The following is a 23,785-nucleotide window of genomic DNA, read 5'->3' on the forward strand; positions in this document are numbered from 1 at the left end:
TTCCAGCTCTAAATCTATTATCTGTGATCCAACAGTGCCATTTTCCTCTGGATCCCTAATTTCTTCGAGTTTTTCAGTGTTGGTGAAAGAGGCTTACAGATAAATTATTTACATACTTTCCCCACAAATGTTGAGCCTTGTTTTGAAAAGTAGATCCACTGCGACTTATTTTGAAGCCAAAATGGAATCTAGAAGTAGAAGGGACCTTAGAGATAATTTAGTCCCACCAGGGGAAATTGAGATTCCAAGAAAGGAAATAACATACCCAAAATCATGCAGGTACTAAATGGTAGGGTTGTTGTTGTTTTTTTAACCATTACCTTCTGTCTTCAAATCAATATTTAAAAAAATACTTTTTATCAATTCTAAAACAGAAGGTAAGGATTTTAAAATAATAATGATAATAACAGCAGCTAACTCCCAGGGCTGTTGTGAGACTAACATGAGACAATATTCATAAAGCCCTTTGCAAATCTTAAAGCACTAAAAATACTAGCTATTATTATAATTGCAACACCAGTCTTCAGTCAATAACACCTGTTGCTCATGCTAAAATTATTAACATAAAAATAACTTACATTTAGAGAGTGGTTTTAGAGTTTACAAAATTCTTTCCTCACAACAACTCAGTGAGACTGGAAACATCCTCAAAGGTCATCTAGTCCAGCCCTCTTATTTTTCAGATGAGCAAACTGAGACCCAGAAAAGTTAAGTGACTTACCTAAGGTAAGAAGCAAAGCCAGGATTAGACTAAATGTACTTTACCACATTGCTTCTCAGTGAACACCCCTGTGAACCTGTTAGATTATTCAGCACAGTTGATGAAAGAGATTTTATGGGCTTGCCAACATAGACAAAGCAAGCAAAGTTTGTCTTTGAAGTTTATCTTTAGCAGACGTCTCTCCTCTCCTGTCAGTAGCCCTTTAATTCCTCCCTTATAGACTCCACCACCATCCTTCTCCCTCCTCCCTCCTGTATCCCATTCCTGCTAATCCCCCTGAAAGTCATAGTGATCAGAGGCTTTAGACCTAGAAGGGACTCAAAAGCTCATTTTGTAAACCCTGGGTTAGAGCCTCTCTTCTGACCTTAAGTGCCAGCACATTGGGAGTTTTTCTCATTTCTCTGGCTTGTTAAACCTACCCAGCCAATGTTAAACTTCACTCTCCACCAGCATCCAGAGTATTGGGCTGGAAATAAATACTTTGATTAACTTATTTAGAACTGTTCATTTAATCTTAACACTTTTTGCCCTTTCCTCTGTAATTCTTCCTAAGTCAGAAGACTGGAAACTATTCTTCTCTGTTTATGTTCCTTTTTAAAATTGTATTTTATTTTATTTATTTTTAAGTATTTTTCCGTGGTTACAGGGTTCGTGTTGTCTCCCTCAGTTCTTTCCCTCCCCCCTCCCAGAGCCAAGAAACACTTCCACTGGGTTATACATGTATTATCACTCAGAACCTATTTCCATATTATTCATTTTTATAATGGAGTAATCTTTTAAAAACCAAAACCCCACATCCTACACCCATATAAACAAGTGATAAATCATGTTTTTTCTCCTGCGTTTCTACTCCCACGGTTCTTCCTCTAGATGTGGATAGCATTCTTTCTCATAAGTCTCTAGAGAATGTCCTTAGTAGCAAAGTCAATCACATTTGATTATTCTCCTGATTCAACTCATTTCACTCAGCATTTGTTCATGGGGGTCTTTCCAGTTCGTATAGAAATCAAGTGATTCATCATTCCTTATAGCACAATAGTATTCCATCACCATCATATACAACAATTTGTTCAGCCATTCCCCAATTGAAGGGCATCCCCTCATTTTCCAATTTTTTGCCACCACAAAAAGTGCAGCTATAAACATTTTTGCACAAACATTTTTTTATCTCTTTGGGGTACCAACCTAGTAGTAGTATTGCTGACTCAAAGGAAATGCATGCTTTTAAAACCCTCTGGGCATAATTACAAATTGCCTTCCAGAATGTTTGAATTAATTCACAACTCCACCAGCAATGCATTAGTGTCCCAATTTTACCACATCATCTCCAATATTTATTATTTTCCTTTACTGTCATATAGGTCGATATGCTAGGTGTGAGGTTATGTTACTTTAAAAAATCTTTATTTCTAAAAACAGGTTGGTTTCAGGTTCATGAATTAACTAAAAATATTTTCTTAATTGGAAGTTGAAAGGATGCCCATCACTTTGGGAATGACTGAACAAGTTGTGCTATATGTTTGTGATAGAATACTATTCTGCTGTAAGAAATTATGAGCAGGATGGTTTCGGAAAAACTTGGAAAGAATTACATGATCTGATACAAAGTGAAGTGAGCAGAACCAGGATATATATATATATATACAGCTACAGTAATATTGTAATGATGATAAGCTATGAAAGACTTAAATGATTTAGACAAAGATACAAGATAATTCCAAAGAACCATTGATGAAAAATATTATTCAGGGGGGCAGCTGGGTAGCTCAGTGGACTGAGAGTCAGGCCCAGAGACAGGAGGTCCTACGTTCAAATCTGGCCTCAGACACTTCCCAGCCGTGTGACCCTGGGCAAATCACTTGACCCCCATTGCCTACCCTTACCACTCTTCTGCCTTGGAACCAACACACAGTATTGATTCTAAGGCGGAAGGTAAGAGTTTAAAAAAAATATTACTCAGATCCATAGAGAGAACTGATGATTGCTGAGTACAAATTGAAGCATACATTCTTTATTTTATTTTTCTTGGGGGTTTTATGTTTTTTTCTTTTGCAACATGTCTAATATGGAAATATGTTTTGCATGATATTACTTGACTTTTCAAAGAGCGGGGAAAAGGCAAGGAGTAGGAAGAAAATGTGTTATTAAAAATTTTTAATGAATGTTAACATTTTAATGTAATTAGAAAATATTAAACAAAATAAAAATATACTAAAATATGTTCTTAATATTCTGAACTTGACAAACACAAACATTTTAACATACAAAGAAGATAAAAAGGGAAATTGCAAAAGAGACCATCAGTCCCTACCACATATAGCATAAACCAACTTTTCAAGAGTTCTCTTGCTAATTTTAGTTCACAGCTGAGACTAGATGAGGTTTACATAGTTGCAGGTTGGAGAATATGAAGGAAGGTCCATTGCTTTTTCTTTTTTCTGTTTCTATTTCTGAGGGGGATATAAATCATTATTTTCCTCTCTCTCTCCTTTCTGATTTGCAACTCCTCTTTCTATCCATCTCTTGTAACTTCTCCTACTCTCTTAGTTTCCCCTGAAAAACTTAAGGTGACAGATGGGAATACCTGGTCAGGACTGAATGTACTGCCAATGGGAACCATTCCCAGGAGCTTATGATGCCTTTTAGGGGCTTTATTTTAATATAAAAAGAATCTGGAAACTATGTCCAAATACTCCTAACTGGGCTCTGGTGCCAAGAGACTGTGACCAATGAGATGATTCTCTTCTGGCCCTGTGGGTGACAGGGAAAGAATAATTCATATATCAGCATCTTGGAGAGGTGCTCAGTGCCCCACCTCAACCCTCTCTGTTCCTGATGCTTCCAAACAGTTGAGATGCTAGAAAAAGATTATAGCTCCATTTTGGCAAACCTATGGCTGCTCTCCTCCCTGCTCTCTACTGTGCCTGAGGACATTTTTCATATCACCTGCCCCTCTGCCCAGCAGCCCAACGAGAGCACTTCCTCTCTCTCCCATCTAGGGTAAGGGGACAGCTCATATCCCTGTGAGGTTCACAGTTTGGGCAATCATTCTCTAAGAAGTTTACCATCACTGCTACAGCCGAAGGATACAAGACCATCTAGAGCTAGTGCAAAATGATGGTGGTTCCTTTTCAAGCACAGAACAAAACTGGTGAAACATCTACCACTTCTCATCCCCTACTAGTCCTTATTTGCTCTGGCTCTTTCCCTGAGCCTATGTCCCACTCTTCATATCCCAAAAGACTGTTCACTTTCTGCATTGGTCATGAGTTCTCCAACAGGAGCAGTTTATCTAAGAGGTGGTTCTGTGCATGTGTGCATGTGTGCATGCATACATGTGAGTGTATATGTGTGTTCTTGAAGAGAATCAATACATTTAAGGGAACTCTGGTCATCACCCAAGGTCATAGAGAAAAGAGGAAAGTTATCCTTTTAATTACTAAAGATTTCCTCCAGCTTCAGTTAATTGAAAGAGATTTTATGGATACATATTATTGTAGCTTCCCATTATTACAATTAAATATATTAATGATAACATAGAAAAATAAATTTACTCAGAACAAGTCAATACCATTTTGGTGGGAGGATGCAAGTTGAAAAGGGTTTGTTTTTTTTGTTTTGTTTTGTTTTTATCCTGGGACTCCATTCTAGGAGCATAGGGCCACAACCAGTAGGCAATGGGTCGCTCAGGGTCACCCAGCTGGGAAGTGTCTGAGCCCGATTTGAACCTAGGACCTTTCGTCTCTAGGCCTGGCTCTCAATCCACTGAGCTAGCCCAGCTGCCCCTACTTTAGGTTGCAGTTTCTTTAGCAGATGTAGTTTTTACAGGGTGGGGTTGCTAGCCCCACGCCCAACCCTCCTCCTTTTTCATCCGGGCTAGGGACAGTCCTTAGCCCAGGAGTGGTAAGGGTGGGCGATAGGGGTCAAGTGACTTGCCCAAGGTCACACAGCTGGAAGTGTCCGAGGCCAGACTTGAACCTAGGACCTCCAGTCTCTAGGCCTGGCTCTCAATCCACTGAGCCACCCAGCTGCCCCCTTTTGAGGTAGAAGCTTCAAATAATAATTTGAAGCTTCTTTTGAGGTAGAAGCTTCAAATAATAATTATCTTCCCCAATACCAAATTAGAGAGTGTGGACACTGACTAAGGAAAAAGTTGTGCCCCTATGATGCTTAAAGAGAAGTACTGGAGAAGGGCATTACACACACACACACACACACACACACACACACACACACACACATACACACACACACACACACCAGTAAGGGTCAGAGAGAAAGAGTGGCTAGTTTCTCTTTGCCAATCATCCACCACCATTTTGAAGGATACTTTTTTAATATGAAAAGGTTTCAACCATAGCTTCCCCCTTTGGGGAAGTAGAGAGGTAAGAGCTCTCTCTTTCGGATGAGGAACTTCTTATTCTATAATACTTATTGATCTGAAAACCATGCCTCTGATCCTGCAACCAGGATATGACTTGTTTTTAATAACTTTTTCTAGTCTCACATAATTGGGTAATTACAATTTTTGCTGAGACAGTTCTTTTGAATTCAATTCAAATAATTCATCAAACAGTGACTGTACAGTGTGCAAAGCACTATACTAAGCAGGAGAGGGAAAATTTATTTAAGTCCCTGCCCATTCAGAATTTAAAGGAAAATGAAAATACACAGCAACTATAATATAAAATGGGGCAGCTAGGCAGCACAGTGCGTCTAAAGTCAGAAAGATCTAAATTCAAACCCAGCCTTAGGCACATTGTAGCTATGTGACCCTGGGCAAGGTCACTTAACCCTGTTTGCCTCAGTTTCCTCATCTGTAAAATGAGTTGGAGAAGAAAATAGCAAACTATTACAGTTCCTTTGCCAAGAAAATCTCAAATGGGGTCACAAAGAATCAGTCATGGCTGAAGAACTGAACAAAAAATACAAAATAATAGATGATAAATACATTATCAATGTACAAAGTGCTATGTGCACTGAGGAAAAAAGGGTCATTACTGCTTAAGGAGTTGTCAAGGAAGGTGTCGCAAATTTAAGTTGGTCTTTAAAGGATGGGTAAGAACCTATATAGTCAAGAGAAGAAAGGAGATATTTCTAAGCATAGAGACCAAGTAAACAAAGGCACAGAGAGGCATGTTTAGGGATCATAGACATATAACTAGAAGGGACTTCAGAGACTATCTAGTCCAACCCCTTCATTTTATAAATGAGGAAACCAAGGCACGGAGAATGAAATTACTTGCTCAAACATAGCACGAGTAGATAGAAATGGCATGAAATATGGCTGGAAATTCAGAATGCTCTAAAATTGTGAAGAGCCTTGAACATGATAAAAAGAATTTAAAGTTTATTCATTAGACATAAATTTTCGAGCAACACAACCAAATCTTTTTATTCTAATCTGACAATAGTATGTCTTGTATCTCATAGCTGAATAAAAAAGGATGCTTATGAAGACAAAGAAAGTCTTTGAGAAAGAAGTCTTTGAAATATAGCCAGCCTAATCCCATTTCCCAACAGATCTTTATCTAGTGGCTAGTCAAATTTTTGACAAGTAATGTCATAATCAAAGTGGATCTTGGGCAAATGAAGATTGCTCTAGATTCTCTTTCTCCTAGCTTAAAATACAAATATAATAATAAAAACACTCATCTACACTGTTAGAATGGTAAGGGGAAATCACAGGATTTTAAAGAATAAAAAAGTCATATGGGATGTTGGGATAACAGATATAAAATAGAGTTTTAGCATGAAATAGCATCAATGGTTCCATACTGGATAAAAGATCATTTTACCCCCTAAAAACATCAGTAGGTCATCATTTTTAAGTATCCAGATTACATGAAAAGCAAGAGTGAAATGACCATGAGTCACAGAAATAAAGTAATCCATCAAATCTTATTTTTTTAACCCATGACACCCCTAAATTGCTATTCATCTTTACAATTAGCTGGTTTTCACTTAGAGAAAACCAGAAACCAAAGAATTCAAATCAATAGTTTATATATTCCAAATATATTTTATTCTGAATAACTAAAAATATTTAAATAATGAGAATCATTTGTGTTATATACTGTACAATGATAATTAATGTTCTTTTTTTGGAACTGGGACAGGATTTTTTTTCATTTTTAAGTTATTTATTTTAATGTTTTTTCCTTTTTTTATTTAGAATATTTCCCCCTGGTTATGTGATTCATGATCCCCCTCCCACTCTTTCCTCCCCCGTCCCAGAGCTGACAAGCAGTTCCACTGGGTTATACATGTATCATTGTTCAAAACCTATTTCCATGTTATTCATATTATTAATACAGTGACCTTTTAACATCAAAACCCTAATCATGTCCATATTGAACTACGAGATTGATCATATGTTTTTCTTCTGCATTTCTGTTCCCACAGTTCTTTCTCTGGATGTAGATAGCGTTCTTTCTCACAAGTTCCTCTGGATTGTCCTAGGTCATTGCATTGCTGATGGTAGAAAAGTCTATTACATTCTATTGTGCCATAATGTATCAGTCTCTGTGTACAATGTTCTCTTGGTTCTGCTTTTTTTCCTCTACATCAACTCCTGGAGATCTTTCCAGTTCACACGGAATTCCTCCAGTTCATTATTCCTTTCAGCACAATAATATTCCATCACCATCAGATACCACAATTTATTTAGCCATTCCACAATCAATGGACAGTCCCTCATTTTCCAATTTTTTGCCTTCACAAAAAGCACGGCTTTAAGTATTTTTGTACAAGTCTTTCTCCTTATTATCTCTTTGGGGTACAAACCAAGCAGTGGTATGGCTAGATCAAAGGGCAGGCAATCTTTTACAGCTTTTTGCATATAGTTCCAAATTGCCCTCCAGAATGGTTGGTCCAATTCATAACTCCACCAGCAGTGTATTAGTATCCCAATTTTGCCCTATCTCCTCCAAAGTTTATCACTTTCCTTTGTTGCCATATTGGCCAGTCTGCTAGGTATAAGGGTACCTCAGAGTTGTTTTAATTTGCATCTGTCTAATCAGGAGGGATTTAGAAAACCTTTTCATGTGCTTATTGATAGTTTTGATTTCATTGTGTGAAAATTGCCTATTCATGTCCTTTGACCATTTGTTGATTGGGAATGGCTTGATTTTTTGTAAATTTGACTTAGTTCCTTACACATTCAGGAAATTAAACCTTTGTCAGAGAGTTTTTTTATAAAAATATTCTCCCAGTTTGTTGCTTTCCTTTTAATTTTGGTTGCATTGATTTTGTTTATACAAAACCTTTTTAATTTGATATAATCAAAGTCATTCATTTTACATTTTGCAATGTCCTCTATTTCTTGCTTGGTCTTAAATTTCTTTCTTTCCCACAGATCTGACAGGTATACTATTCTACATTCACCTAATTTATTTATGATTTCACTCTTTATATTTAAGTCATTTACCCATTTTGAATTTATCTTGGTATAGAGTGTAAGACATTAATGTAAACCTGATTTTCCCATACTGTTTTCCAATTTTCCCAGCAGTTTTTGCCAAATGAATCAAATCCATTGATCCTCCCTTCTATCTCTTAGCCAGTACCACATTGTTTTGATGACCACTGCTTTATAGTACAGTTTAAGATCTAGGCTCCCATCCTTCACTTTTTTTTAATTAGTTCCCTTGATATTCTTGATCTTTTGTTATTCCAGGATAATTAATCTTCTTAATGAGGACCAAGAGGTACTATAAGATCCTGAAGTGTTTTCTAAATCATCAAAGAAATATTAAGTTATCTTGAATAAAGTTTTAGTGTTGAATTCTTTGAAATGTGGTAATTTGTGTAAAGTATATACTGTGAGTTAACTAGAATATTAAATTAACCAGAACAAATTGTTCCCTGACTACTCAGAATGAGTAGGTATTTGCTATGTTTGAGGCTTGTCTCTTATTTTATTTTCCTTCCTTCCTTTCTATCATCTTTCTTTCTTTCTCTTCATTCATCCTTCCTTCTTTCCTTCCTTCCTCTCTGCCCTCCCTGATTCTGTTTCCCTGCCTTTCCTCTTCCTTCCTCCCTCCCTCACTTCTTTTTTCTTTTCCTCCATACTCCTTTATCCTCTCCTCTCTCCCTAAAATTATCTTTTGAAATAATCCAAAACCTGGTGCTCTCACTAGTTGTCATAAATGCCATTTCATGATAAAGGACTTTAGGCCCTAACAGGACATCTGAAGGTCTGCAGAGCAGGTCAAAGCTTTTCCCATAATACCAGCATTCAGTGTTTTATCCCAATCTGCTAATGGGATGTGTTTATATATTCCAGGTCAAGAGCCTACAGAAGCTCTCTGTTCAGCTCTGTCAGGAAAAACACAGACAGTCACTGAGGGCCCACCTGGCTCTGGGATTTAGCTCTTAATCAGAACTATTCAGAGCACTATCCCTTGGATGAATTTAGGACATGAAGCCTTCAATTTACCTGCAGTTTTAAGCAGAGATGACTAACACATGTAGTATTTCTTTGGGATTAGTGAGGACTAAAGAGAGTCAGCTGTTTACCAACTAGCAACTAATCTGCAGGAAATGCCCCAAGCCAAGGTATTATTTCTTTTTCCAATGAAAATGAAGAAGAAAAGGAGGAAAAAATGCAAACATCTGAAGGTCTGTGGGTTCAACACATATATTCTATAAAGTTGGTATTGTTCAGAGTGGAATGTTAGTTATCATTGCTCTTTGTACAGATCTAAATATCTTAGATGCTCTAAATGCCCAAATATCATTTCACATCAAGGAAAGCATCCCAAATGATGTAAGTAGATTTCTCAGTTCAGCCCCAAGGCACAAGTCAATATCAAAGAGCAAAGAGCCCAATTCAAGGACTGATGGCTTCTTTTTTTCCTTTCCTAATGTCATTTCTGATCATCAAAGTGAGGAGACAAAGTCCCACTTCATCACTTGAAACACATGAGAGATAAAGTGTCATATGAAAAGTCCTCCTACATAGATAGGTTGCTTAACTGGACCACTTTAATACTTTGAGGATCAGTGATTTGGAGAAGGTGGCCTACCTTAGTGAAAAGAGCACAGGATTTGGGGTCAAAGGGCCTGGCATCTAGTTCTGGCTCTGCCACTATTACCCTGGACAAGTCACTTAACTTCTCTGGGTGTAAATTTCCTCACTGGTAAAATGAGAGAGTTGGAAAAAGGCTCTTTCCTAGAGCTATGATCCTATGATCTAAGCCAGTGATGGGCAAACTTTTTAAAGAGGGGGCCAAAGGAAAGGAAATACTCATCTGTCAGTCTGTTTCTAAGACAACTCTTTCGAAGTTTCATTGTATTGTATCCTACTCACTGTATTCGTCAGATTAGGAATAATGTTGCGTGGCCGGATAGAACATTTCAGGAGGCCGCATCTGGCCTGTTGGCTGTAATTTGCTCATCATTGATCTAAGCTCTAAGTCAATGATAATGATTTCATTGATATAGATATATTTTCCATCCATGGAAAATCCATGCAAACTGAAACTCCATAACATTTCCATCTCAATAGGACCTATAAGAGGTTATGCTCTTGTGGTATCCTCAAGAACCCAGGCAATGATTCACAACAAAGGGAATCTTCAAAGGAGATTCCCCTGTAATTCAGCCTATGTGTAGATTAGTCTAATGATCCTATTACTTAATGTAGAATGTTAGCTTCCTGAAGATGGAGACTTTTCACAAGGACCTCAATTTGAGAGTCATTAAAAACATAGTATGCTTTTCCGAAGACCCCAAATCATTTTGGTCCACTTTTCTCCTGTTCAATTCTCCATCCAAAGTGCCTGTGACAACTGTATTTATGGACCAGTAAGTCAGTAAGGACAAGAGACATTCTTTATAATTTTTTTCCTCAGCATGGATAGTTAAGCCAAACTCTTGATCTCATTTTAGAGGCTTTGCAGTGTTCTAGGTCTTGCTTTAATCAGCACAATCAGTTCCAAGTAGATGCATTCTATGGAGGACTTCACCATCAGTAGGAAATCTCTCTTCTATTTGGAAGTCTGCCTTGGACATCAGGTCTCTCTCTACCTTTGGCAGGGACAGGTCTCCACTTTATGCACTGGTTGATTTTTAAAAGAGGATCATTGAACAAAGAATGATAGTTTCAATATAGTGTCTACCAATGAATCTTTTATACCATGGTGGAAGAGAGCCTTAAATTCAAAGAAGCCAAATTCTTTTTCAGAGCTATAAATAAGCACGGTGGAATCTTATATTTAATGAGTTTTTGTATTCAGTGGATTTTTCAGCCAATTGTATGAATGTGAAGTGATATCATTTACAAAAGCCTGTCTGTTCCCTTCTCATATTTTCATCAAACATGCCTTTGATGAGAGTCAAATTACTTGAACCTTTCTATCAAGCTGGCCTTAGACCATGCTTCATTGTCACACTCTTATCCAGTCATCTTCCCAAGCCTTTTTACCATCTGCCTGACACTACAAACATGATTCCCCTCCTCTTCCCTGCTTTCCATATCTTGCTCTACAATCATATCAATACTACCATTGCTTCTAGAATGGGCATGTCAGTTGATCAAATCCCAGTGCCCATGAGGAACCCCCCACCCTAGATGAAAAGTCCTTTCCGGGCCACCACTCCCCTATATGTTGTCTCCCTCTTTTAGATTATTCAGTCTCTGAGAATACAGACTGTCCCTCTTTTTTGCATTTGTATCCCCAGATCTTAGCACAATGTTCAGTATATTGTAAACACTAAATGAATATTTTTTCATTTCATTTCACTTCAAATGCTTTAATTACACCCATATCTTTTCATTTTTATGTTTTCCAATTTGATGTTGATTTTTATCTTTTCTCAAAGTTAATGGCCTTTGTTCATGAATAGCTGACTTGGGCATGAGTCATACATCAGTAGCCATTTATTTCTTTTCTCATAATTATTTGTAGCAAGAAGGTCAACACTGATATGACCAATTTCCTTTAGTAATAAGTCTGTTGTTTGGTCATTGACATTAAGAGTACCAGTAGTTAAGTTACAATTTATAGATAGTCTAAAAAGGCTATTATTCTAATTCCCTTTCCCGGATTCCTTTCCCGCCACTCCACAGAAGTAAGTAGAAGGTAGGCACATATAACTTAGGGTCATTTTGTATTTTTATTTCATGGATTGTCCCGGCCAAAGAATTCACTCACCAAGTTTTGTTTGTTTTCTCTGTTCACTGGAACCAATAAAAGGGAAATTAGTTGTGATGAAGTAAAGGAATTTTTCCTAATAATTTTGGAGATTCTCAGGCCTTGGAGGCCCTTAGGCAAGTACCTAGTGAATTTGTTGGATAATAACAGCACTCTCCCATCTCCTGTGTGACTTCATAGACTACCAAAGATTATGGCAAAGAACCCCAGGCCTCAGACTTCCTACAAGCTATCAAGAAGCTATTAGGAAAATAGAGAGATGGAGCAAAAGATGACTCCCAATTCACAGTTGAAGAAAGGAATAGGGAGGTAGATCTGGAAAAGAAAAAGGTTGTTTGTGTCTCTTAATCCCAATATCCTTTTCAGGGCTGATCTTGCCCATGGACAGTTGCTTGAGTGATATATGAAAAAGTCCTTTCAGACAGGTCCCCAGCTCCTCCTTGAAATTTTACCAAACAGAGATTCATTTGGAACAACCAAACACCCTTAAGAGGTAGGGTGAGGAGTTGTCTGTCTGCCATAATCATATAATATTAGGTAAGAAAGGAAGGAACACAGATGTGAGAAGAAAGAGAAAGGAACCCTCTTGCCAGAGACCAAAGAATCACCACTTAATTATAATTAAGTCTCTGTCTCTTCTCTTGGACACTCATTAGCTGTGTGAATGCGGGCAAGTCACTTAACCTCTGCCTGCCTCAAGTTCCTCAGCTGCAAAATTGAGATCATAACATTTATCTTAGCCTTTCCCTTACCCTGGCTGGCATGGGGAGGCAAGGCCATGAGGCAAAGGCATGAATCACCCTAGAGTTCTGACTCTGTGATGATTCTTTGAGAAACCTAAGCAAGGCTTCCAAGAGACAAGCATCCTCTCTTGGGTGCTCTCAAGAGGAAACAATGAGGTTCGGGGCACCTAGGTGAATCAGTGTATAAAGAGCCTAACCTGGAGATAAAATCTGGCCTTGGACACTTTCTAGCTATGTAACATTGAGCAAGTCACTTGACCCCCCCATTGCCTAGCCATTATTGCTCTTCTGCCTTAGAACTAATAGATAGTATTGATTTTAAGATGGAAGGTAAAGCTTTAAAAAAATAAGGGAGGGGAGCAATGTTCCTTCCTACCACAAGGTCCTTTTCCTGCCAACTCATAGAATGGTTCATTTTTGACTTAGAGCTCATACATTTACAAGGTTCTTTCCACTACATTTCCCTAGACTTTTCAAGGTTATTTTTAATTCTAATCTCCATTTCTCTACCCAGAGAACACCTGTGAGATTGTCCTTCACTTTATTTTTCTCTCCTTATCTCTCCAGATGAATCAATAAAATTTTTGATTCAGCTGCTTGCTATATGGATCTTACAGAATATTAGCTGGGTTTTTTAAAAAGATGTTCTATGTCAAAGAGAGCTTCTTTAAGCTAGCTCCCAGGACAGGTATGGAAGAGAGGTCTGGAGTCCAGAGAGAGCTAGACTTTACCAGACGGGAAGATGTGACTTGGAATCCACCAGGGAAAGAAAACATGTGTAACATGAATTGTGTTTGGCTAGAGCCAAACCATAGGCATTTTGCATGCTAATTGGTGAGAAGATTGCTAACACAGCACTGTATGCCCATGTGAGGCAGAGTTGGTGTGAGAACTCTGGAGAAGAAAGACTTAAAATTCTTTTCTCCTCAAGAGAGGACATCTGTGGTTTAAGACTTTCCCCTGGACTAACTCCAGACACATAGAGAGAGTCAGCAGACTTAGGGAGCAGCAGATATGTAGGGAAAGCTGAATCCTCAATGTGTCCTTAATTTCTAATTAAGTTCTAGAGACATGGGAGAGTTTCCTCTTGGGTGAGGTCAAAATGCTCCTCTTTGGGTTTGTGCTGAGATCTTCTGCTCCCAGACAAAAGAAAGAGAGGTCCCACTCACACCTCAGAGGAAATTTCTCTTTCTAGTGTCTCTGGAGATGTAAGTTAGAATTCAGGAGATGTTGATGTTCTCCTTCAGCTTCCAAAGTCTGTCTTTCTCTCCACAAGTCTGGAGTCAGTCTCAAAGTGAGCCTGGAAGCGTGAATATCAAAAGAAGATCCTCAAAAGCTCTCAAATCACCTCTACTCTCAAATCAGCATTTTCTTCACAAATTAGGGGAGCTTCTGGCCAAATGTCCAAGGCTTAGCTTAAGTTCCATGACTAAAAGTTTGTGGCAAGGTTGTAACAATCTCAGCATTACTGTGTCCATGAGAAGAAGGAACTAGGGCTTCTTGCTCTGAAAAAGGGATGGAACAACTAAGTAGTACAGTAGATAAGGTGCCAGGGTTGGAGTCAGGAGGGCCTTGAGTTCAAATGTGACCTCATACACTTTGTAGCTGTGTGACTCCAATTGCCTATCCCTTACTGCTCTTCTGCCTTAGAATTGACCAATTCTAAGACAGAAGGTAAGGGTAAAAAAAATAAATAAAAAGAAGTATGGGGGGAGATGATTAAGAGAACAAGCATTTATTAAGTATCTACTCTGTGCCAGGCACTTTGCTAAATGTTTTACAAATATTATATCATTTCATCCTCACATAGATACTATAATCCTCATTTCACAGTCATTTGAGGAAACTGAGGCAAACAGAGGTTAAGTGATTTGTCTTAGGATTATATAGCTAATATCTGAGGAAGGACTTGAACTCAGGTTCAAGTCTAAATTCTAAACCTAGTACTCTATTCCCTGCACCATCTAGCTGGGGAGGGAAATTTTTATCACATTATGGAATCATAGGTGTAGACCCTTACATATAATCTAGACCAGGGGTTGGCAATGTATGGCTCTCGAGCCATATCTGGCTCTTTTGAGGGCCAGATATGGCTCTTTTTGCAGAAGCCATAAAGTCAATTTTTTTCAGGCGCTGTTACAGGAGCGTGCGCTGTGAGCACTGTATGGCTCTCACGAAATTACATTTTAAAAAACGTGGCGTTTATGGCTCTCATGGCCAAAAAGGTTGCCGACCCTTGATCTAGACCAATCTCCTCATTTAACAAGAAAGAATCTGAGATGCAGAAAAGTTAAATGACTTGTCCACAGTTACACAGGGAAATGGAAGAGATGATCTCTGACTCCAAATTCCATGTTCTTTTCATCGTATCCTGCTGGAACATACTAGGTGTGTAAACACTTCTCACATTTCATATAGGTGCCATCTCATCACACCTAGCAAAAGACAGACCAGTATATTAAGTTAAAAAATATGTAGGAGGCTGGAAATATCAATCTGGAGTATTTGTCGATGGCATGAGTGTTCTGAATGATGCGCAGCCCCACGTGGCCCTTTAGTCCCTTCTTTCTGGATGTGTTAGATTCATCACTCAGGGCCAAATGGACGACAATTTTCTCCTGTTTTTCTTCATCAGTCACTATATGACTTCTTGTGTAGCCTGCTAGACTGTTGGCCTCTGATTCACTATAATTGCCATCCAACATGATGGTTCTTGAATGAAGCATCCCACACAGGCATGGGACCTACGGAAAATCAACACAAAAGGAAAATGGCAGGTATTAGGCATTAAAAGGACTAAAGAAAAAACATCCAAAGAGGATGATGCTTTCTTTCTCTTAATCTGGAGTCCCTACTAACATTCATTAAGTTCACAGAATCATATAGATCCTTAGAGCTAAGAGATCAAAGCCATAACTAAACAGAAATCTCCTCTACAATATTCAGCCTTTGCTTGAAGAAACATTGAAATGATTCTCCCTTGGGTGAGATTGAGACTCTTTTGCCCTTTGCCTTTATGGTATCCATAAAATGACAGGCCTAACTTCTTTGGGCAGCACATTCTGCTCTTGAATCAATGTGAGGAATTTTCCCCAGCATCAACTCTAGTTCTCTTCTCTGGAGTCAAAAAGAACAAATCCAGTCCCTTTTACAATTCTAATTACTAAAATCATCTCCTCCTTACTGGTTAGACCTTTGTCTAAAAAGAAGAAAAATTCAACCTTATGGAGAAAGTAAGGGGATAGAGATACTCTTGGGTAGGGACTTGAAAAAGACTCAAATTCAAAGTGTATTGTCTAGACATTATATTATAGAATGTAAACTTCTTCAGGGCAAAGATGGTTTCACTTTCTTTAATGTATCACCAGGCAAGCAAAATACCCTCATATAGTAATAGTTAATAACAACATTATATAGTGCTTTAAAGCTTGTAAAAATTTGTAAAAAAAAAAAGTTCATAAAAAGTTTGTAAAGGGATTTACAGATGCGAACTCATTTGATCTTCACACCAATCTTGGGAGGTAGATGCTAAAATAGATTTCATTTCATACTTGTGGAAATTGAAGTCTCAAAGACATTAAGTGACTTGCCCAAAGCAGGATTTGAACTCAGAGGTTCCTAGCATTGAATCTAGTCACCCTATCTACTGTGCCACTTAGTACTTCCTACTTGGTAAGTACTTAATAAAGATTTATTGAATTGAACTGGGCTGTCTTTCCAACTCTATGATGTACAAAGTGTATTTCCTGCTTGCTTGAAGCTTATAGTCTAGTGGGGGACATTTTTGGCTACTAATGGAGGGAGTTATATCGAACACTGCCCTGGAGATCAGGATTTACTCTTGACTCTCTCCATCTCTGATTCATGCTGTGCCTGCAGGCCTTAATCCTTAATCCTTCAGTGCCCCGGTTTCTCCATCTGGGAAACAGAGATGATGAAATTATTCAACTTGCTCCTATTTCTGTAGAGTTTTCATTTTTTTCCAGTGGATTTTGTGAAATTTTATATGGCAAAAGTGATTAAAATCTCACATAAGATCAGAATTGGCCTGAAATTGCCTTACATTTTGGGGGAAATAGCACCTTTTGAGTTTTAAAATTTTAATCTTTTTTTTAGAAAAAGGAAGAAAAAAAATCTCCAAAATTCTATTGTATTTCCAACTTCTAAATCTCTAAACCTGAAAATGAAAAAAGTGATTTTTTCCTCAAGTTTTGAGTTAGAAATCAGAAACTGCTAAAAAAAATCACACAGTTTTCTATATTAGCTTATTTCGAGGTCTAGTTTATTGGCTTCTTGTATATTGGCTGAGGTCTAGATAAACAACCAATTTATAAAATCTTTTTTTATTCTTCTCTCTCTCTTTCCCTCTTTCTCTCTCTTCCTTCTTCCCTCCCTCTCTCTTTTTCTTCCTTTTTCCTTCTTCCTTTTTCCTTCTTTCTTTCTTTCTGTCTGTCTTTCTTTTTTCTTTCTTTCTCTATCTCCTCTCTCTCTTTCTTCTTTCTTTCTCTCTGTCTGTCTGTCTGTCTGTCTGTCTGTCTGTCTGTCTCTCTCTCTCTCTCTCTCTCTCTCTCTCTCTCTCTCTCTCTCTGTCTGTCTGTCTCTCTCTCTCTGTCTCTCTCTCTCTCTCTCTCATCCCTTACCTTTCATCTTGGAATCAATTGTGTATTGGTTCCAAGGCAGAAGAGTGTTAAGGTTTAGGCACCTTGGTCCATTCTTTCATTTAAAAAAATTTTTTTTAGTTACATGTAGAAACAATTTTTGACAATTGTTTTCTAACATTTTAAGATTAAGATTTTCTCCCTCCCTCCCTTCCTCACCCACTTCCCAAGGTGGTAGTCTGATATAGATTATAGCAATACTTTCATGCAATACATATTTCCACATTGTTCATGTCATGATAGAAGACACATATCGCACATATTATAAAAATCTCAATAAGTAAATAAAGTAGAAGATTTTTGATCTTTTTTTATCACTTTGATCTGCCTCAGACTCCAACAGCTCCTTCTTTGGATGTAGAAAACATTTTTATCATAAGTACCTTGAGGTTATCTTGGAGACTTGCTTTGCTGATAGGAGTTTAGTCCTTCAGAGTTGATCATATAATATTTCTATTAGTCTACATTGTTCTGGTTCTGCATCAGTTCATGTAAGTCTTTCCAGGTTTTTCTGAACTCATCATGTTTACCATTTCTTATGGCACAATACTATTCCATTACAATCACATTCCACAACTTGTTCATCCATTCCCCAAGTGATGGACAATGCCTCAATTTCCAATTCTTTGCCACTACGAAAAGAACTGTTAAAAATATTTTGGTACAAGCAGGTCCTTTCCTTTACTTTTTATCTCCTTGGGATATAGACCCAGTAGTAGTATTGCTGGATCAAAGGGCATGCATAGTTTTCTGGTCCTTTGAGCCAGGTTACATATTGCTTTCCAGAATGGTTATATCAGTTACAGTTCCACCAACAGAGTATTAGTGTCCCAATTTTTCCAAATTCCCTCCAACATTTTCCTTTTCTGTCATGTTAAATAATCTGATACATCCCTTCATTTTAAAGAGAAGAAAGCTAAGGCTCAGAGAAGGAAAATGACTTGCTCACCAGAGCAAATGAATGGCAGAGGCAGATTAAAAACTAGATCTCATAGAATTATAGGATTATAGGATACAAAACTGGCAGAGCCTTTAGCAATCACCTAATCTAACACTTTTCAGTCTTTCTGGTCTCAGGATTCCTTTACACTCTAAAAAATTATTGAGGTCTCCTAAGAGCTTTTGTTAATGTGGGGTTTATACCTATTGATATTTGCCATATTTAAAATTAAAACTAATAAAATTTTAAAATATGTATTTACTAATCTATTTTAAAACAATAAATGAATATAAATAATATATGCTCATGAAAATAACAATATTTTCCAAAATAAGTAAATTTAGTGAGATGAATAGTATCATTTTACATATTTTTCTTTAATGTATGGCTCGATAGAAGACAGTTGGATTCTCATATCTATTTCTGTATACAGTCTGTTGTGATACATTGTTTTAGTTGATATTGCTTCAAAAAGAAAATCTAGCCTCATAAAAATATGTAGTTAGAAAAGGAAGAAGTATCTGAATAGGCAAATAACATCCTAGTGTTGTGATGAAATTAGTTTGGACTTCATTAGATTCTTGAAAAGGCCTTGGGAACTCCCAGGAGCATGTGGATGATACTTTGAGGACTGCTGACCCAATCAAATTCCCTTATTTTGCAGAGGAAACTAAGCCCCAGAGTGGGAGTGACTTGCCCATGGCCCCTCAGCTAATAAACCTTGAAATTTAGAATTAAAGCTCAAATTTTGATTCCTAAGTGGCACAATAGATAGAGTATGAGGCCTGGAGTCAGGAAGATTCATCTTCTTGATTTCAAAAGTGGCCCCAGACACTTATTGGCTGTATGACTTTGAGCAAGTCACTCAATCTTGTTTGCCTCCATTTCCCCATCTGTCAAATGAACTGGAGAAGGAAATAGCAAGCCATTCAGTATCTCTGCCAAATGGGATCATGAAGAGTTGGACACAACTGAACAACAACAAAAAATAAATGCTACAGTAGGAGGAGAAGCAAACAAACACTAGGATGAGTGTTTTATGATTTGTTTATTTATTTAGTTAGTTAAATATTTATTTATTTATAGATATAGCTAAGAGCATATGATTTATTTATTTATTTACAGGTACGGTTAAGAGCAAAAAAAAGAAATCAAAATGTATCCTATTCTCAAGTTCTAGTGATGAAATTTAATGTAGCTCATTCAGACTAGCTTTTTCTATACATCTTAAAGCTATAAATGAACAAATCCATAATCAGAAATTTACTTATTAGGAAGTCACAATCAGACCAGTATTAGAAAAGCTTATCACTAATAGTTTATCCTAGAAGAATCATATTTTGAAAGTACTACTGTCACAGAGATACTACATGGTTTTGCCTGAGTAATAGTCACTCATTCAAGAAGTATCTATTAAGCATCTTGTAAATAAAGCACTAAGCTAAATGCTAGGGATACAAAGACTAAAGAGGAATCAGCCCAGTCATCAAGAAGCTTATTTCTGGGGCAGCTAGATGGCTCAGGGGATAGAGAGCCAGACCTATAGATGAAAGATCCTGGGTTCAAATTTGATTTCAAACACTTTCTAGCTGTGTGACCCTGGGCAAGTCAACTTAGTCCCAATTGCCTAGCCCTTACTACTACTCTTCTCCCTTGGAACCAATTTTCCGTATCAATTCTAAGACAGAAAGTAAGTGTTTAGAAAAATAGGAAACTTACTTCTACAAGGGATAACTGCACGTACATCTATTAAGCACCTTCTGTGTGCTAGCCTTTGAGCTAAGAGCTTTATAAAGACTATTTCATTTGATCCTCAAAACAGACCTGGTGAGTAGAGACTACTATTATCCCCATTTTACAGTCAAGGAATTGAAGCAGACAGAGGATAAGTGACTTACCCAAGGTCACCCAGCTTGATTTCCTGACTCCACTTGCCCTTAAGACAGATGGAAGAAGGCAGAGACTAGAGACAAGGGAGAGCAGAGACACGGAGACCAATAAGGAATCCACTGCAATAACATAGGCAAGAGAGGATGAGGTCCTCAAGTTGGGTGGCAGAAGGGGAAGACTGTGTGAAAGGAGAAAAGTGGATGGAAGCAAGATATGTTGTGGAGGTAGAATTGACATGAGTTAGCAACTCATTGGAAATATAAATCATAGATCTGTCCTATAGACAGAATTGAAGACTCCAACTTGAGGTTCTTTGAATAAAAGAAATAGATGCAATAGAACACAAAGGCCTATCTGAAAAGGAACAAGTCATCATGCCTCTGTTTCTTTATCTGGCAGAACTTTGCTTTTGCTCTCACCAATCTTGTTCAGATTATGTATGTTTAATAATAATTATTTATTATTAATAATTTAATAATTAATAGGGCAGCCAAGTGGCACTGAGCTTAGAGTCAGGAAGACACCGCTTTCTGAGTTCAGATCTGGCCTCAGACACTTACTAGCTGTGTGACCCTGGGCAAGTCATTCAAAGCTGCTTGCCTCAGTTTCCTTATCTGTAAAATGAGCTGAAAAAGGAAATGGCAAACCATTCCAGTATTTTTGCCAAGAAAACCCCAAATGGTGTCATGAAGAGTTAGGCATGACTGAAAAACAAGGGAACAATGGCTTCAAGTGTCTAAATTGCCTTTTGCCCTTTCTTTGTTACTAGGAAGATGAAATAATCATTTTGAATAATTAAAAATGTAATTTAATTCTGCTTGTATGATTACTTTGTAGATGCACCCAGTGTTTTTATGTTAAATGATTATAGCAATCTGTTAGTTTTTATTTAATTTGAATCCTCCTCTTATTAAACACCATGTGACAGACATAATTTTTCAGGTACCCTGGTAGGAATAAAAATAGCTTTGTGGTTTGAGCTTTCTGTTTATTTTTGCCACAGAAATGTTGTTCCCGTTGCTTCTCTTTGAGGACATGATAGATTTATTCCATTATGAATACTTTGTTGTCCAGTTGTTTCAGGCATGTCTGATTCTTTGTGACCCCATTTGGGGTTTTGTTGGCAAAGATACTAGAGTGGTTTGCCTTGTCCTTCTCCAGATCATTTTACAGATGAGGGAACTGAGGTAAATAGTGTTAACTGACTGGCCACGGTCTAGGCATTTTAAATAAGTTTTATTGTTGTCTTCTATATTATGCTAATTTTATTATACCAATCATTTCCCCTGAACCTCCTTCTGTCTTGAAGAGGAAGGCCCCAAAACAGAGAAATGTTTTGCTGGTATACATACCTATGGATTTGAGAGACACAATAACTTTGTCCCTGGGCTTAGCTTTATTCCAGTGCCTTTCCCCCTGCTTTTCTTCTGCATGAAAGAGCAAAAAGCCTTTAGAACTGAAGAACTGGAAAATCCTGGACTCCTTGGAAGTTTGCTGAAAGACTACTAATAAATGGATGCTGGCTGAGAATAGTTTAGCACTTGGAAATTAAGAAATGTGTTAACATAGATTTTTCTAAGACTAAGTTAGGGAAAGATACCTAACAGAGAAGCAATCCCCCATAACCAGGAAATACAGCTTAAAAATAGATTCAAACTGGGGCAGCTACGTAGCACAGTGCCTGGAACTGAAAGGATCTGAGTTCAAATGTGATCTCTGACATTTCCTACTTGGGGGGGAAGTCACTTAGCCCCATTTGCCAAGCCCTTCCCCTTCTGGCATAGGACTGATACTAAAATAGAAAATAAAGGTTTTTTTAAATAGATTGAAACTGATGCAGAGTGAAATAAGCAGAACCAAGAGAACATTGTACACAGAAAATGAAACATTGTAGGACAAAATGTAACGGACTTTGCTACTGATAGCAAAGCAATGATCCAAAATAATACTGAGGGGCTCATGAGAAAGAATGCTATCCACATCAAGAGAAAGAACTGTGGGAGTAGAAACACGGAAGAAAAGCATATGATTTATCACTTGTTTATATGGGTATAGGATGTGGGGTTTTGGTTTTTAAAAGATCACTCAATTACAAAAATGAATAATAGGTTCTGAGTGATAATACATGTATAACCTAGTGGAATTGTTTGTCAGCTCTGGGAGGGGCGAGGGAAGAGGGAAGGGAAAGAAAATGAATCACATAACCATGAAAAAATATTTTAAAATTTAAAAAAAATTAATTAATTTTTTTTATTTATTTTTTTAAAATAATAAAAATAGATTGACACCTGCAGGCAATGGTTATCTAGGACTATTCTGTATTCCAAAGACCGTGGCACCAGAGTCAAAGACTCTTCTGGAAAGGAAATTCCCCATCTAGTCAAGGTCCTGAGAAATAGACAGATGCTTCTTTATGGGGCAAAAATACTTGCTAGATTCCCCACCCCACCCCGGTCCAATAACTATGTATTAGAGTTTTTGCTTTTTCTACAAGAACTGTATCAGGAAAAGCCTCTGAGATTTAAACAAAAAGAGCCAGGCAAAGGCCACTCTTCCTCCCCAAGCAGAAGATATAGTTGCTTAGTTGAGGTCTATAACGGGTGCCACATCTTCAAGCTCTTGGGACCTCTACCTGGCAAAGACCAGCAGCAACCAACTCTGAGCTGCAGCCAAGAGAAACTTCAAGCAAGATCACTTGTCTGTCAGAAATTGAACTCAGGTAGGATTCTTGAAGCAAGCAGACCTAGTGGAAGCAGTACAATGGCATGACCAGAAGACCTCAATAGTCTTGCAATGCATCAGGTACCAGTGTCCCTTCTGTGTATAACCCATAGCCACAATATGTCCCCTATGGGTATGTGTCCCTCCATGTGTTTGACCTAACCACTTGTGTGTGCCCTTCTATTCCTTACCTGTGTGTCCCCTTCATGTGGGCTCCCTATACATATCCACTATTTCCACTGATAGTATATGTATTTGTGGACAGTGTGCCCCAGATTTATAGGGAAATGTTTTATTGCTATTTTACTGCTGGAAGCCATCGAGGCTGTGAGGTTAGCATGGCTACTCACAAGCTCTGACAATCCAGCACGGCAGGTTGTCAGGAGGATGGAAATTCCACTCTCAGTTTACCTCATGTGATTCTTTTTACAGTGACATTCATTTGCATTGAAATTATTGCTATCAATATCCTTATCCAGCTCAAAGGAGACACAGAAAAACAATACAGGTTCATGGCAAGAACAATCACAGCCAAATACTACCCACTATCCAAAAATAAACCCCTGTACAACCCCTTAGAGTATAGAAATTTCCCCTAGAATCAGCACAGCAGAAAACCAGCAGTTAGTGAGTTAATGCAAGTTTCTAAAGTTCCCAGCAAGAAAATACCTGGCCTGAGTTTGTTCCCAAACTCCTACAGACCATAGAAACAGTGAAACACAAAGAAATTAAGGCAATGACAAACTAGCACAGAATCACCCTACCAGAACTGTATTCTTAGTGATCCTATAACAGAAAAAACACCATGGGAGCAAAACATTGGACCAGACTGATATTATTGTATCTTATTGGATGTAATCAACTACCATAACTATCTCCTTGATTGATGATGGGAATGAATAGTATAACATAACTATATACATAATATAATTAGTTAAAATATAATTAACTAT

The 23,785-nt window shown here is 37.7% G+C and overlaps 1 protein-coding gene across 1 annotated transcript in view; it reads right to left on the reverse strand.

Annotated features, from left to right (window-relative positions):
* Positions 1-15,058: 15,058 nt before the first annotated feature.
* LOC123245313 (gamma-aminobutyric acid receptor subunit rho-2) overlaps positions 15,059-23,785 on the reverse strand; it is a 55,645-nt gene continuing 46,918 nt past the window's right edge. The window contains exon 9 of the mRNA XM_044674156.1: positions 15,059-15,367. Within this exon, the coding sequence (XP_044530091.1) occupies positions 15,059-15,367 (309 nt within the window). The remainder of the gene's footprint in view (positions 15,368-23,785) is intronic.

The sequence above is a fragment of the Gracilinanus agilis genome, chromosome 4 (assembly GCF_016433145.1).
Source record: "Gracilinanus agilis isolate LMUSP501 chromosome 4, AgileGrace, whole genome shotgun sequence".
NCBI classification, from domain to species: domain Eukaryota; kingdom Metazoa; phylum Chordata; class Mammalia; order Didelphimorphia; family Didelphidae; genus Gracilinanus; species Gracilinanus agilis.